This window comes from Salvelinus fontinalis, chromosome 18 (assembly GCF_029448725.1).
Source record: "Salvelinus fontinalis isolate EN_2023a chromosome 18, ASM2944872v1, whole genome shotgun sequence".
NCBI classification, from domain to species: Eukaryota; Metazoa; Chordata; class Actinopteri; order Salmoniformes; family Salmonidae; genus Salvelinus; species Salvelinus fontinalis.
In genome coordinates this window covers 6,661,090-6,673,593 of record NC_074682.1, presented here as the reverse complement: position 1 = coordinate 6,673,593, position 12,504 = coordinate 6,661,090, and the positions used below count along the sequence as shown (strand labels likewise).

At 42.2% G+C, this 12,504-nt stretch overlaps 1 protein-coding gene across 4 annotated transcripts in view; it reads left to right on the top strand.

Annotated features, from left to right (window-relative positions):
* LOC129814861 (SRSF protein kinase 1-like) overlaps window positions 1-12,477 on the top strand; it is a 54,917-nt gene extending 42,440 nt beyond the window's left edge. For all 4 annotated transcript variants that reach the window (XM_055867963.1, XM_055867964.1, XM_055867966.1 and 1 more), the window contains 8 exons: window positions 4,193-4,218; window positions 4,431-4,635; window positions 4,902-5,282; window positions 5,725-5,825; window positions 6,272-6,379; window positions 7,414-7,483; window positions 7,679-7,771; window positions 9,495-12,477. In XM_055867963.1, coding sequence (XP_055723938.1) covers window positions 4,193-4,218; window positions 4,431-4,635; window positions 4,902-5,282; window positions 5,725-5,825; window positions 6,272-6,379; window positions 7,414-7,483; window positions 7,679-7,771; window positions 9,495-9,679 — 1,169 coding nt within the window. In that variant the 3' untranslated portion in view covers window positions 9,680-12,477. The remainder of the gene's footprint in view (window positions 1-4,192; window positions 4,219-4,430; window positions 4,636-4,901; window positions 5,283-5,724; window positions 5,826-6,271; window positions 6,380-7,413; window positions 7,484-7,678; window positions 7,772-9,494) is intronic.
* Window positions 12,478-12,504: the final 27 nt, after the last annotated feature.

Genomic DNA, 12,504 nt, shown 5'->3' with positions numbered 1-12,504 from the left:
ATATGATTTTGGACTGTTTAACCTTTCAGGAGCCTCTACCCCGGGTCCGGGAGCACCCCCCCCCCACACTGATTAGGCCTCGCTAGCATAGCGTCACAATTAAATAGTAGCATCTAAATATCATTAAATCACAAGTCCAAGACACCTAATGAAAGATACAGATCATGTGAATAAAGCCACCATTTCAGATTTTTAAAATGTTTTACAGGGAAGACACAATATGTAAATCTATTAGCTAAACACGTTAGCAAAAATCACCATTTTCTTTGTCCACCATTTTCTCTCAACACCAGTAGCTATCACCAATTCGGCTAAACTAAGATATTGATAGCCACTAACCAAGAAAAAACCTCATCAGATGACAGTCTGATAACAAATTTATGGTATAGGATAGGTTTTGTTAGAAAAATGTGCATATTTCAGGTAGAAATCATAGTTTACAATTGCACCCACCGTCACAACTAGACTAGAATAAATACATAGAGCAACGTGTATTACCTAATTACTAATCATCAAACATTTCGTAAAAATACACAGCATACACTAATCGAAAGACACAGATCCTGTGAATACAGACAATATTTCAGATTTTCTAAGTGTCTTACAGCGAAAACACAATAAATCGTTATATTAGCATACCACATGTGCAAACATTACCAGAGCATTGATTCTAGCCAAAGAGAGCGATAACGTCAACATCGCCAAAATATATAAATTTTTTCACTAACCTTCTCAGAATTCTTCAGATGACACTCCTGTAACATCATATTACAACATACATATAGAGTTTGTTCGAAAATGTGCATATTTAGCCACCAAATCATGGTTAGACAATGACAAAAGTAGCTCAGCTGGTCAGAAAATGTCCTGCACCATATTAGACAGTGATCTAGTCTTATACATAAATACTCATAAACTTGACAAAAAAATACAGGGTGGACAGCGATTGATAGACAATTTAATTCTTAATACAATCGCGGAATTACATTTTTTTAATTATCCTTACTTTTCAATACAGGTTGCGCCAAGCTAAGCTATAGCAAACAAAATGTTGGCATAAGCGTTTAACATTTATCGACAGAAACACGATTTATCATCATAAATTGTTCTTACTATGAGCTGTTCTCCCATCAGAATCTTGGACAATGAATCCTTTCTTGGGTCTAATCTTCTTTTGGTCGAAAGATGTCCACTTGTCCGTCGAAATGCCCACTAACGTACGACCGGGACCCTGAAACGTGCCCGGAGCTTCAAAGTCTATTACAAAGCAATGCCTCAAAATCGCACTAAACGGATATAAATTGCTATAAAACGGTTTAAATTAACTACCTTATGATGTTTCTAACACCTATAACGAGTAAAAAGATGACCGACGCTATATTACTGGCTAAACCAAGGCTTGGAAAAAGGCCAGTCAGATATTTTATTTTTATTTTTTTATTTCACCTTTATTTAACCAGGTAGGCAAATTGAGAACACGTTCTCATTTACAATTGCGACCTGGCCAAGATAAAGCAAAGCAGTTCGACACATACAACAACACATAGTTACACATGGAGTAAAACAAACATACAGTCAATAATACAGTGAAAAATAAGTCTATATACAATATGAGCAAGTGAGGTGAGATAAGGGAGGTGAAGGCAAACAAAATATATATAGAAATAAATAAAAAATATAAAAAGGCCATGGTGGTGAAGTAAATACAATATAGCAAGTAAAAAAAAAACACTGGAATGGTTGGTTTGCAGTGGAAGAAGGTGCAAAGTAGAGATAGAAATAATGGGGTGCAAAGGAGCAAAATAAATAAATACAGTAGGTAAAGAGGTAGTTGTTTGGGCTAAATTATAGATGGGCTATGTACAGGTGCAGTAATCTATGAGCTGCTATCCTCTAATCTATGAGCTGCTATATCCTTCTTGCGTTGAGCGCACAGTCGAAAGGAACGCTACTTCCGGTATTTGGTGATTTATAGAGCCAATGATTGCGCAATCGACCCCATTCAAAACGTCATCCAGGGGAAGACGTAAGAAGACGTAAGAAGTGTCTGTTTCTCCATAGCATTTACAGTGAGCTTTAAACTGACTCCAGATCAGTGGCCAAAATATTTGAAATCTGACTCCCTATCATGAAAAGTGCTGTAGAAGGAGTTCTGTTTCACTCAGAGACAAAATTCCAACGGCTATAGAAACTAGAGAGGGTTTTCTATCCAATACTAATAATAAAATGCATATTGTACGAGCAAGAATTGAGTACTAGGCAGTTTAATCTGTAGAGGAAATTATGCTAATGCGAAACAGCACCCCCAAGAAGTTAATGAAGAAAAATACAAATCCCTTTTTGATTTGAACTAAACCCGAGGACCCGCCCCTGAGCCAGTTGGGTCAGACAGCAGGAAGGGGCTGTCCTTGGATGTCTGAATAAAAGTAAACTCTGAGAAATTACCATTAGACCATGTTTATCCTCCAGGAGGAGAACGAAGGTTAACTACAATTGCTGAATCTTTAACCATACCACGTGGTTAAACTCTTAGACGAATAATAACAAGTTTTGATATTGACTACTAGTCTGCAGCTAGGAATTCGGTATCATTGAACGCGAAGAAAGACAACCGCCGAAACATTCATTCTATAACGAATGTCACTGAACTATCCACAATAACCGAGACAGAAGGAACTCCAACAGAAACTAACTTCTCTCCAGCGATCAAGACGACACACACCGAGCGTAAATATATATATATTGATTGCAGTTGTTCCCGAATGAGTGAGCGTTCATGTGTAAGGATTAGCATGTCAATTGTTATAAAGAGTATACTCTGTAGTGACTTCTGAATCGACCCCCCCATTCTCCATTTTGTCTAACGAGCCGCCATGCCGGTTCAGCCACTAGGGCATATTTCTCCCATTTCATGTAACCCTTTTTAAGTTTGTTTGTTTTGTTTGTGCATTTCTGTGAATTAATTAGTTAGTAATAAATAAATGATTTAAGACAATTGATGTATGGATGACTCATAGTGAAGACTGGGTTCGTGCAGATAATCAACAATTTACGACGTTTGGAATGAGACGTGAGGTAAAGTAAATAAATCATTAATTAAAAGACTATTGATCATATATGAAAATATCTGAAAGGTTATATTGGAAAATTATAACTTTGTAATCTGACTACTTTCCCTGGTGCTCCCAAATTCATAGTTAATTAGGTACGTCATTACTCAGTTGATCGCGTAATCCCTAATTACAGGAGTCTTTGATAAAAACTATAAGTCTTCAATTTAATGATAGCAAAGACACGACAGAGGGTTGTGTGTACGGCCCAGTACGTCACTGGGGCCAAGCTTCCTGTCATCCAGGACCTCTATACGCAGGCAGTGTCAGAGGAAGGCCCTAAAAATTGTCAAGGACTCCAGCCACCCTAGTCTTAGACTGTTCTCTCTGCTACCGCACGGCAAGCAGTACCGGAGCGCCAACTCTAGGTCCAAGAGGCTTCTAAACAGCTTCTACCCCCAAGCCATAAGATTCCTGAACCTCTAATCAAATGGCTACCCAGTGTATTTGTATTGCCCCCCCCCTCTTATGCTCCTGCTGCTCTGTTATCTATGTATAGTCACCTTAATAATTCTACCTACATGTACATCTTACCTCGACTAACCGGTGCCCCCCCCCCCCCCCGCAAAATGACTCTGTACCGGTACCCCCTGTATATAGCTTCGCAATTGTTATTTTACTGCTGCTCTTTAATTATTGGTTACTTCTATTTCGGTAGATTCGATTTTTTTTAACTGCACTGTTGGTTAAGGGCTTGTAAGTAAGCATTAATACCTGTTGTATTCTCCCTGCATGTGACAAATAAAATTTTATTTGATTTGTGCCAGACTACACTCAATTGTAGGACCTACTGAAGAGATGAGTCTTCAGTAAAGACTTAAAGGTTGAGCCAGAGTCTGCGTCTCTCACATGGATACAATGGTCTGCCGACCATTCCATAAAAATGTGGATCTATAGGAGAAGGCCCTGCCTCCAGCTGTTTGCTTAGAAATTCTAGGGACAATACAATACAGACAGACACTGTGCTACTGGTACTGTATGCTAATTACTGAGGCAGATTTGACATAATCTTGTGCTGGTTTAGTCATTATCTAGCTGAGGATATGACAGTCGAATGTTCTCTTTCTCTTCTTTCTGCCTAGTGAGCACAGCCCCTGCGCCCAAACCAGTAAGTCTCTGTTTTTCTGCGTTATTTATAAAAGCATGATGTTTTTATTGAGTGTGGTTGCTGCTACCAGGTAATGCATGGGAGTGGGTGGCTCTCTGTTCACACGCATCAATGGAAAAGCAGTTTTACAAATTGTATAGTAGTCTAAGCCTTGAACTCTCTTCCCTTCTTCACTCCTCTCTTCATCCCCCTCTCCTTACCCCTCCCCTCAGACGGCGAAGATGTCAAAGAACAAGAAGAAGAAGATGAAGAAGAAACAGCGGAAGCAGGCGGAGATGTTAGAGAAGAGGATTCAGGAGATGGAGGGAGCGCCGGAGGGAGGAGAGGAGGAGGGGGAAGAGGAGACTGAAGGGACCACCACAGACTCCCCCCCGCCCACCGACACGCTACAGGACATCGCTAATGGTGTCACAGCAGGTAAACAAACACCATGGTTTTAGAGAACACAACCAGTGTGGGGAGATCAATTGGAGGCACAGAATTGCTAATCTTCATTACATAATGAGTAGTCTTACGGCATGCAAGGGGATTTGTAGATCAATGATTCTGGCAGCCCGGCTGCCATGTAGTGGATTTCAAACAATATTTGGACCAAATGTCATGGGACCAGGGTGGCTGATCAGTAGTGTGTTGACATAGGACAGTCAGTCACATAACCCTATCACTTACCCTCTGTCCCCTAGACCCAGCTCCAGATAAAATGGAGGAGGAGAGCAGGATGGAGGTGAACTGCAATGGCCATGCCCTCTCAGAGAGCCATGTGGTACAGAGGACCAACGAAGAAGAAGAGGACCAACAGAACGCCAACAAACTTGACGCCGTAGCCCCCGACAATGTCAGTACCCAGGGACGGGACTCGCCAGCCAACGCAGTTTACCCAGAATGCAATGGCAGAGGGCCCGGTGACCCTGGAACACACGATAAAGAAGGAAGAGGGAGAGGAAAGGAGGGCGAGACGGAGGAGTGTAAACGACCAGAGAAGGATGAGGAGGAGAGAAAAGACGAGGAGATGGAGACGGATGAGGTGCCTGGAAGAGAGGATGAAGAGGAGTGCGAGAGGAATGGTTAGTGGAGGGGGAGAGATGGCACTTTGCTGCGCGCTTCATCAGGAGGGGAAACCTTATAGAATAAAGATCACGGAGTTCAGACATGTCTCTTTGAAATGTAGATTCAAGTATCATTTCGGCTCTATTCCTCACATTTCTAGTTGCAATGTTCTGTACGGTTCACCTCACTGAAGACACTCGCGTTGATGGCGTAAGTGTTATTTGTGAGTGTCAATAGCTGTAATGTCTCTCTTTCTCTACTTTTTCTGTCATCTTTCTGAGGGCTCCTTATAATATCACCACCTCAGTACTTCTCTTTCGGTCTTTTCCGTCGTCTTTCTCTTCCAGTTGACTCGGCAGAACTGACTGCAGCATCACACAACGCTCACATTATAGATAAATATTGTTTTGTTCCTCTCCTTTTTCTCCCTCCACTTTCCACCCTCTTCTCTCTTTTTAGATAAAGTAGCAGCAGGTAGTCTGTTGGTCAACCCTCTGGAACCTCTCAATGCAGACAAGATCCAGATCAAAATCGCTGACCTGGGGAACGCCTGCTGGGTGGTGAGTATAGTACAGCCATTTTTTTGAATTTTTTTAAATCTTATTTGGGCCCAAGTCATCCTTCCTCGCTCGCTAGCGTGATCGTTAATCAGGACCGGATGCTGTGGAAGACCCACTTCTCATCCCGTCGACTCGAAATGACCAGACTATTAACTAAATATGACCGGATATGCGACAGACGGCAAGGGTTTTTACCACAGTCTATGTTAGATATTGCCGCACTGTCGGAACTAGAAGCACAAGCATTTCGCTACACTCGCAATAACCTCTGCTAACCACGTGTATGTGACCAATAAAATGTGATTTGATTTGACTTAAAGGCTCACACCAATACGAGTCATGTCAGATCAGTGATGCCTTCTCTTTCTCTCTCTTTCTCCCACTCTATTTCTTTCTTTCTCTCTCTCTACCCCTCCCTCTATCCCTCTCTCTCCATTCCTCCTCAGCACAAGCACTTTACAGATGACATCCAAACTCGTCAGTACCGTTCTCTGGAGGTGCTGATGGGAGCCGGCTACGGGACGCCTGCTGATATCTGGAGCACTGCCGCAATGGTGGGTAGAGATATGATGGAGGACACACACACACCCCGACACACACTCCTCACGCTTGTCAGATCAACCCAAAACATGGCCTCGCCTCTGTTCCTGCCAGTAGGGACACGCAAAGGAACGTCTCCGCACTTACCAACTACCACAGGTCAGGTCTGGCTTTATGTTGACGTGGTCATGTAAAGAACAAAATGTGGGTTACAACTCACAAGTACAACCACGTTTAATAAATGGTTTAGTTTCCCAAGGAGGTCCCGCAAGAATGTGAAACAACTTAGTCAGTGTATAACTAGCCTCAGAAAATCTTGCGCTAACTAGCCCAGCAGACAGTGCTCTGATATGTATTTGTATTAAGCTGCGGGGCTTACTAGTCATCAATCTATCCCCCTGTCTGGTACAACTCTGCATTTGAGCCTTTTCACACGTACCAACAAACAGGTGTGCTCATTCTACAGTGGTCGCTGGAGCGTACGCTCAAACCCGGTGGGATTAGAACGTTTATTTGGAACGTCCAGTTTCGATTGATGCAACAGTCCGCGTTTGAGCTGGCCACGCTGTCCTTACTGTGTTCTGTAAGGGACCACTGTAGAATGAGCACACCCGTTTGTTGGTACGTGTGAAAAATGTTCAAAGGCAGAGTCCTTACTGTGTTCTGTGAAACCAAACTGAGATGGTTTGGGATGAGTTGGACCGCAGCGTGAAGGAAAGGCAGCCAACAAGTGCTCAGCATATGTGGGAACTCCTTCAAGACTGTTGGAAAATAAATCCAGGTGACTACCTCATGAAGCTGGTTGAGAGAATGCCAAGAGTGTGCAAAGCTGTCAAGGCAAAGGGTGGCTACATTCAAGAATCTCAAACATATTTTGATTTAACACTTTTTTGGTTACTACATGATTCCATATGTGTTATTTCATAGTTTTGATGTCTTCACTATTATTCTACAATGCAGAAAAGAGTAAAAAATAAAGAAAAACCATTGAATAAGTAGTTATGTCCAAACGTTTATCTGGTACTGTATATGTGACTGTCCCTTCTAGGCTTTTGAGCTGGCTACAGGAGACTACCTGTTTGAGCCTCACTCTGGGGAAGACTACTCTAGAGATGAAGGTATGTTCCCCTCCCTGTAAAGGCACAAGATTGTGCCTTTTTATAGTATCTCAAATATTTTAGACCTCAAGACACACTCACTCTCACATCCTGTTGTGTAGATCCTGCTGCTGTGTCTGTGAGGATTCTGCAGACCTTCATCACAACTGAGATTGGCACCGTCTAATTTGTTTGTCCTCTTCCTCTCTTGTGTAGATCACATAGCGTTGATCATTGAGTTGTTGGGTAAAGTTCCTAAGAAGCTGATCCTGGCTGGAAAATACTCCAAGGAGTTCTTCACCAAGAAAGGTAAAGAAGCACTAGAGTGTTATACTACAAACCAGGATCAGTAAGTTAGCCAGCAACCTTTTTTTAGAAGGGTATGCTTGAAATGGGAATGGACAAATTAACTCAACAAAGAAAAACCATATCGGAGTTTAGCTTTGTTAATGAATGACAAAATCAATAGTTATTTCTGGTTGTTTATCAAAGTTAGCCGGCTAACGCATTGATTCTGCCTCGTCGTTTATCCCTCCGCTGTGTGTTTTCATAGTTATCATAGTTTGTGTGCACGTTCGTGTGCCTGCCGTAGCAGGTTTAACCTGTTCACACGTACCAACAAACGGGTGTGATCCTTCGACAGTGGTCCCTGCAGCGTACGCTCAAACCCGGTGTGATTGGAAAGCTTATTTAGAACGTCCAGTTGTTATTGACGCAACAGTCAGCGTTTTAAGCTAGCCACGCTGTTTTCTCACAAACATTTTGCACAAACAAAGTCCTTGCAAAATGATGTCCTGAATGTGAAGTTTTATTTTTGGATGCAATGTTACGACATTCACAGAAGTAGAGACCTCATACACAGTCATCCAAACCGGAAAATGTAGGCTACAGTAACTCTCGGCTGTCAGAAAACACTATGAATTAGCTAATAGCAACTATTATTTATATTTCATCACGGGTGAGCTGATCATTGATCTAAATATTTGAGTAAAACACTTTCTAGAAATCGAATGTAATCCGAAGATGGGTAGTTTGTGCGCGCCGCCATGTTTTTTTTCTCTTTCGCGTCAACCAAAGAGGAGACAAGATTAGTTTGGTCCGTTTGCAGTAGGCATGTTGAAGGGGGTGTGTTGTCAACGATCATTCACTTCCTGAATTTGACCTTTTCACCTCCGGAATTTTACCTTTTCACCTCATTATAACATCTTTGGTCTGACAGACGTTAACGGGACACCCAGAATGCATTGTATAATGTCAACAAACATGGCGCCACACATAGCTGGCAAATAGTTTAGCATTAGGTCATTAAAATCAGTACAACCTTCCAAAAAGTATTTTACACGCATCATAGGTGTCCATTACAATATATGCAATAATCAGAATGCATTCTTTTTCACCAGTACTTGAAAACGCAAGTAAAACTCTAAATACATTGTTTCATACATACATGCTACACTAGAAACGCCAACACGATATACAGGAAAAAAAGGCAATTACTTTGTTAGGAACGCACACATATCCAAAGTCTGAATGTGCCAATTCGTGCAAGACTGCGCAAATGTCTGCATACTGATCTGCGGAAACATTGGTGAAGTGCTTGGGCTCTCCTCGAGGAGAGAAGTTTGTCCGGCTCAGTAAAGCTTCAAACATAAATTGTCCGCAATGCTGAAATGGGCTATGTGAATTAATGAGGAGGCGGAACACACCTAAATTCGGACTGTTAGAAAATAATTTGAAATTGACAATTGAAACATAGCCTATAGATAATTAGCAGGCAGCACGCGTTAACTCTCTTGTTGCGTAACAATCACGTTTTGGAATAGTGAGTGCATTCTGACATTACGTGCATAAAACAACTCACGCTGGGGGCGACCGTTGGAGATATTTGTTACTCGCGTGTGAAAAGGTTAAAGTTGAACCTTGTCTAAAAGTGTGGGTGTTTTTTGTCTTTTTCACATGTAAACTGTCTTGGGAATGTGTGTGTGTAGTTAACTTTCTCCCTCCCTCCCTCCCTCCGTCCCTCCCTCCCTAGGTGACCTGAGGCACATTACCAAGCTGAAGCCGTGGGGTCTGTTGGAGGTGCTAGTGGAGAAGTATGAGTGGTCTAAAGAGGAGGCAGCTACCTTTGCTAGCTTCCTTTTCCCAATGTTGGACCTGGTACCAGAGAAGAGAGCTACGGCTGCAGAGTGCCTCCGACACGCATGGATCGCCCCCTAGAGGAGCCACAGCGCTACCACAGCCAACAAGCAGCTCAAACAGTACACACATACATACATACATGGACATATGTACATATACACACACACAAACATACATACATACTCACGTACTCACAAGCATTCACACACACACACACACACACACACACACACACATATAAATACACACTAAGAGGAAGCCATTGCCAGCACCATGCCTGCATTGCCTCCCTAGTGGCTCAACACACGCACAAACCACGCTAGACTGGCTACTGAAGCCCTACTGGTGGCCTTCATAGAAAACACTGGTTCCAGATGAATAAACACAAGGACGCCCGATCCAGCAGCACTATATCTATTTATGTCTCTCTCTTTTACTTTGTTTCTTTTTGGTACTGACTGGATAGGACTTGAGTATCTGATCACTTTTTCTTTATTTACTCGTGTTTTTCTCTGTGCCAATGATGACACCGCTCACAAGTTTCATTCGGAGTTTCTCTTTTGTTTCTATGTTTGACAGACGTGCATGTTCAGAGTTAAGATCAGACCTCCAGTGGACAACTTCAAGACCGATCCAATCATATCTACAAAACACCCACTGTACCACTATACTAGCACATCCGATTGGTTGTTATTTTATATACAGTATTGATAGTTAGTTTGAGTCTTTTCCTTCAATAACAAAGCATATTTACAATGTGTGTAGGATTGTGGGGAAGAGTAAGCTACCTGGAAAGTAATGAAAAGATTCTAAGGATTCTCCATGAAGTATTCCCGAACTGACTGAATGCAATGGAACTTGTTCTGTCTCTCTTCTATGACATCATCCCTGTCCTATCCCTCCTTGTCTCATTCCAAGCAGCCGTTTTGGAATGGCACTTACCACAGTGTGGAGATAGTACCATCGTACTCTGTCCCGCGTTTCATGTACTACCTTCTGTTACCCGCATTGATCCACAGACCATGACTAGACCTATGCTACTGAATAACCATGTTTCAAATTAGCCCGCAGATTCCGACCTTGCCGTTACGCTTGTTTACACTAAGCTGCACTGGGGTCGGAATGCAATCGTGGTTAGATTTAGACAGCGCGGAGCCGGCGCGGTGTCAAACGTTCCTCAATGCAGCGACGGTATGTGCCACTGTGTCCCAAATTGTACTTCAATTCAAACTGCCCTTTTTCCTTCTCATCCGAGCTAGCAGTAGGCACAGCAGCCATTATGGAATGGCACGTCGCGTTGAACAACAAAGAGGCTGATTGGCTGACACTGCCATTCCAAAATGGTGGCGGTGGCTACTGCTCACTAGCATGAGGATGAAAGGGCATTCTTCTAGTAAAACTAGCGGTATTTCAATCTTCTTGATGTATCAGTTTGGATATAGGTACACTTTTCAGTACCGTGTTACATCCAAGGATGTATATAAAACCTGGATTGCTGATGCTATGTATTGGCCAATGAGTGGCTTTGAAGCAACCGGTCGACCATATTGGCACTCCCTAGAAGAGGCAGTCCTTCATAGGAATTAATGGAATTCCAATTAAATTAAAGGACAAAATGACCTGTATTTACATATTTTTTGTAGTGGGGACAGTATGCATTAAGGTGTCTAACAGAGTAAACTTGGTAAAAACAGACGTCAATGTAGACATTAATAAATGCATTTTTATAGCTTCCAAAATATTTTGTACAATGGTGAAGGAGTGCCAAAATGACAGTGCGGTGGCTTCAAAACAGTGACCCCTGTAAGTCATCTAGTGTGTGTGTGTGTGTGTGTGTGTATATATATATATATATCATTGGGCACATCCCATCCCTGCATTGAGAAGTTTTTCAGCCCATATCTCGCTGCGGCTCTGTGGTGTCTTAATCTAACCATGATTGTGTTTTGACCCCAGTGCAGCTCAGTGTAAACAAGCGTGACATAGGATCAAGAATCTGCTGGCTAGTTTCATACCTCTCCTACGGTTCTAGATAATGTTTGCCTCTGAGAAAATAATGCTTATTTTTATGCTAGATGATGTGATACAAGATCGTGAGAATTTTCCCGTTTCAGAAAAATTATCAGAATCAGAATAATTCTGTATTCGATTCCAGAACTGATTTAGAAAAAAAATGACGCCTTATTCTTTATATAGTTGGAACAGGGTGCCATTTTAGGCGCACACCATATCTGAACCCCTATCTTGTACATATCTGTACCAAAGAGTTGGCCTTGTCTCTCTGAACTTCTGTTTGGAGCTTCTGTTTGAACTGTGTATATTATGAAGGAGAGGAAGCTCTGCCTGTGTCCCAAATGGCACCCTATTACGTATTTAGTGCCCTATTCATGACTAGAGTCCATTTAGGCTCTGGTCAAAAGTAATGCACTATTTAGGGAATAGGGTGCCTTTTGGGACACACTACACACACACTGCTAAGGTGCAAATGTTTGAATGAGTTATGAGGTTGATTGATGCCTTGAGACGCATTTGCTAGTTTTTTTTGCTGCATTTTTAAAGCTTATTTTCATACTGACGTTGCCCCCCTTGCAGTGTAGGACTGTTTTAAATGCATCAAAGAGAGAAATGTATAATCGCGGATTGTAATAAAGAATGATGACGCTATTATAATGCTTTGAAGGGTGCCCCCCCCCCCCCGATCCCATTGGTTGCTCTTTTTCTACAAGCCCCTCCCCTCCCTCGTTCTCAATGTGCTCTTTCCCTGACCTCTCCTTGCCCTTCTTCCTCCCACTCTCCTGACCTCCCTCTCTGCATTTGATTGTTCACTGCTAAACTAAGCATTTTCTGTAGTTGAATAAACATTTAGATTTTGAAAATGGCTGACTTGTACTTGTTAGGAGGCT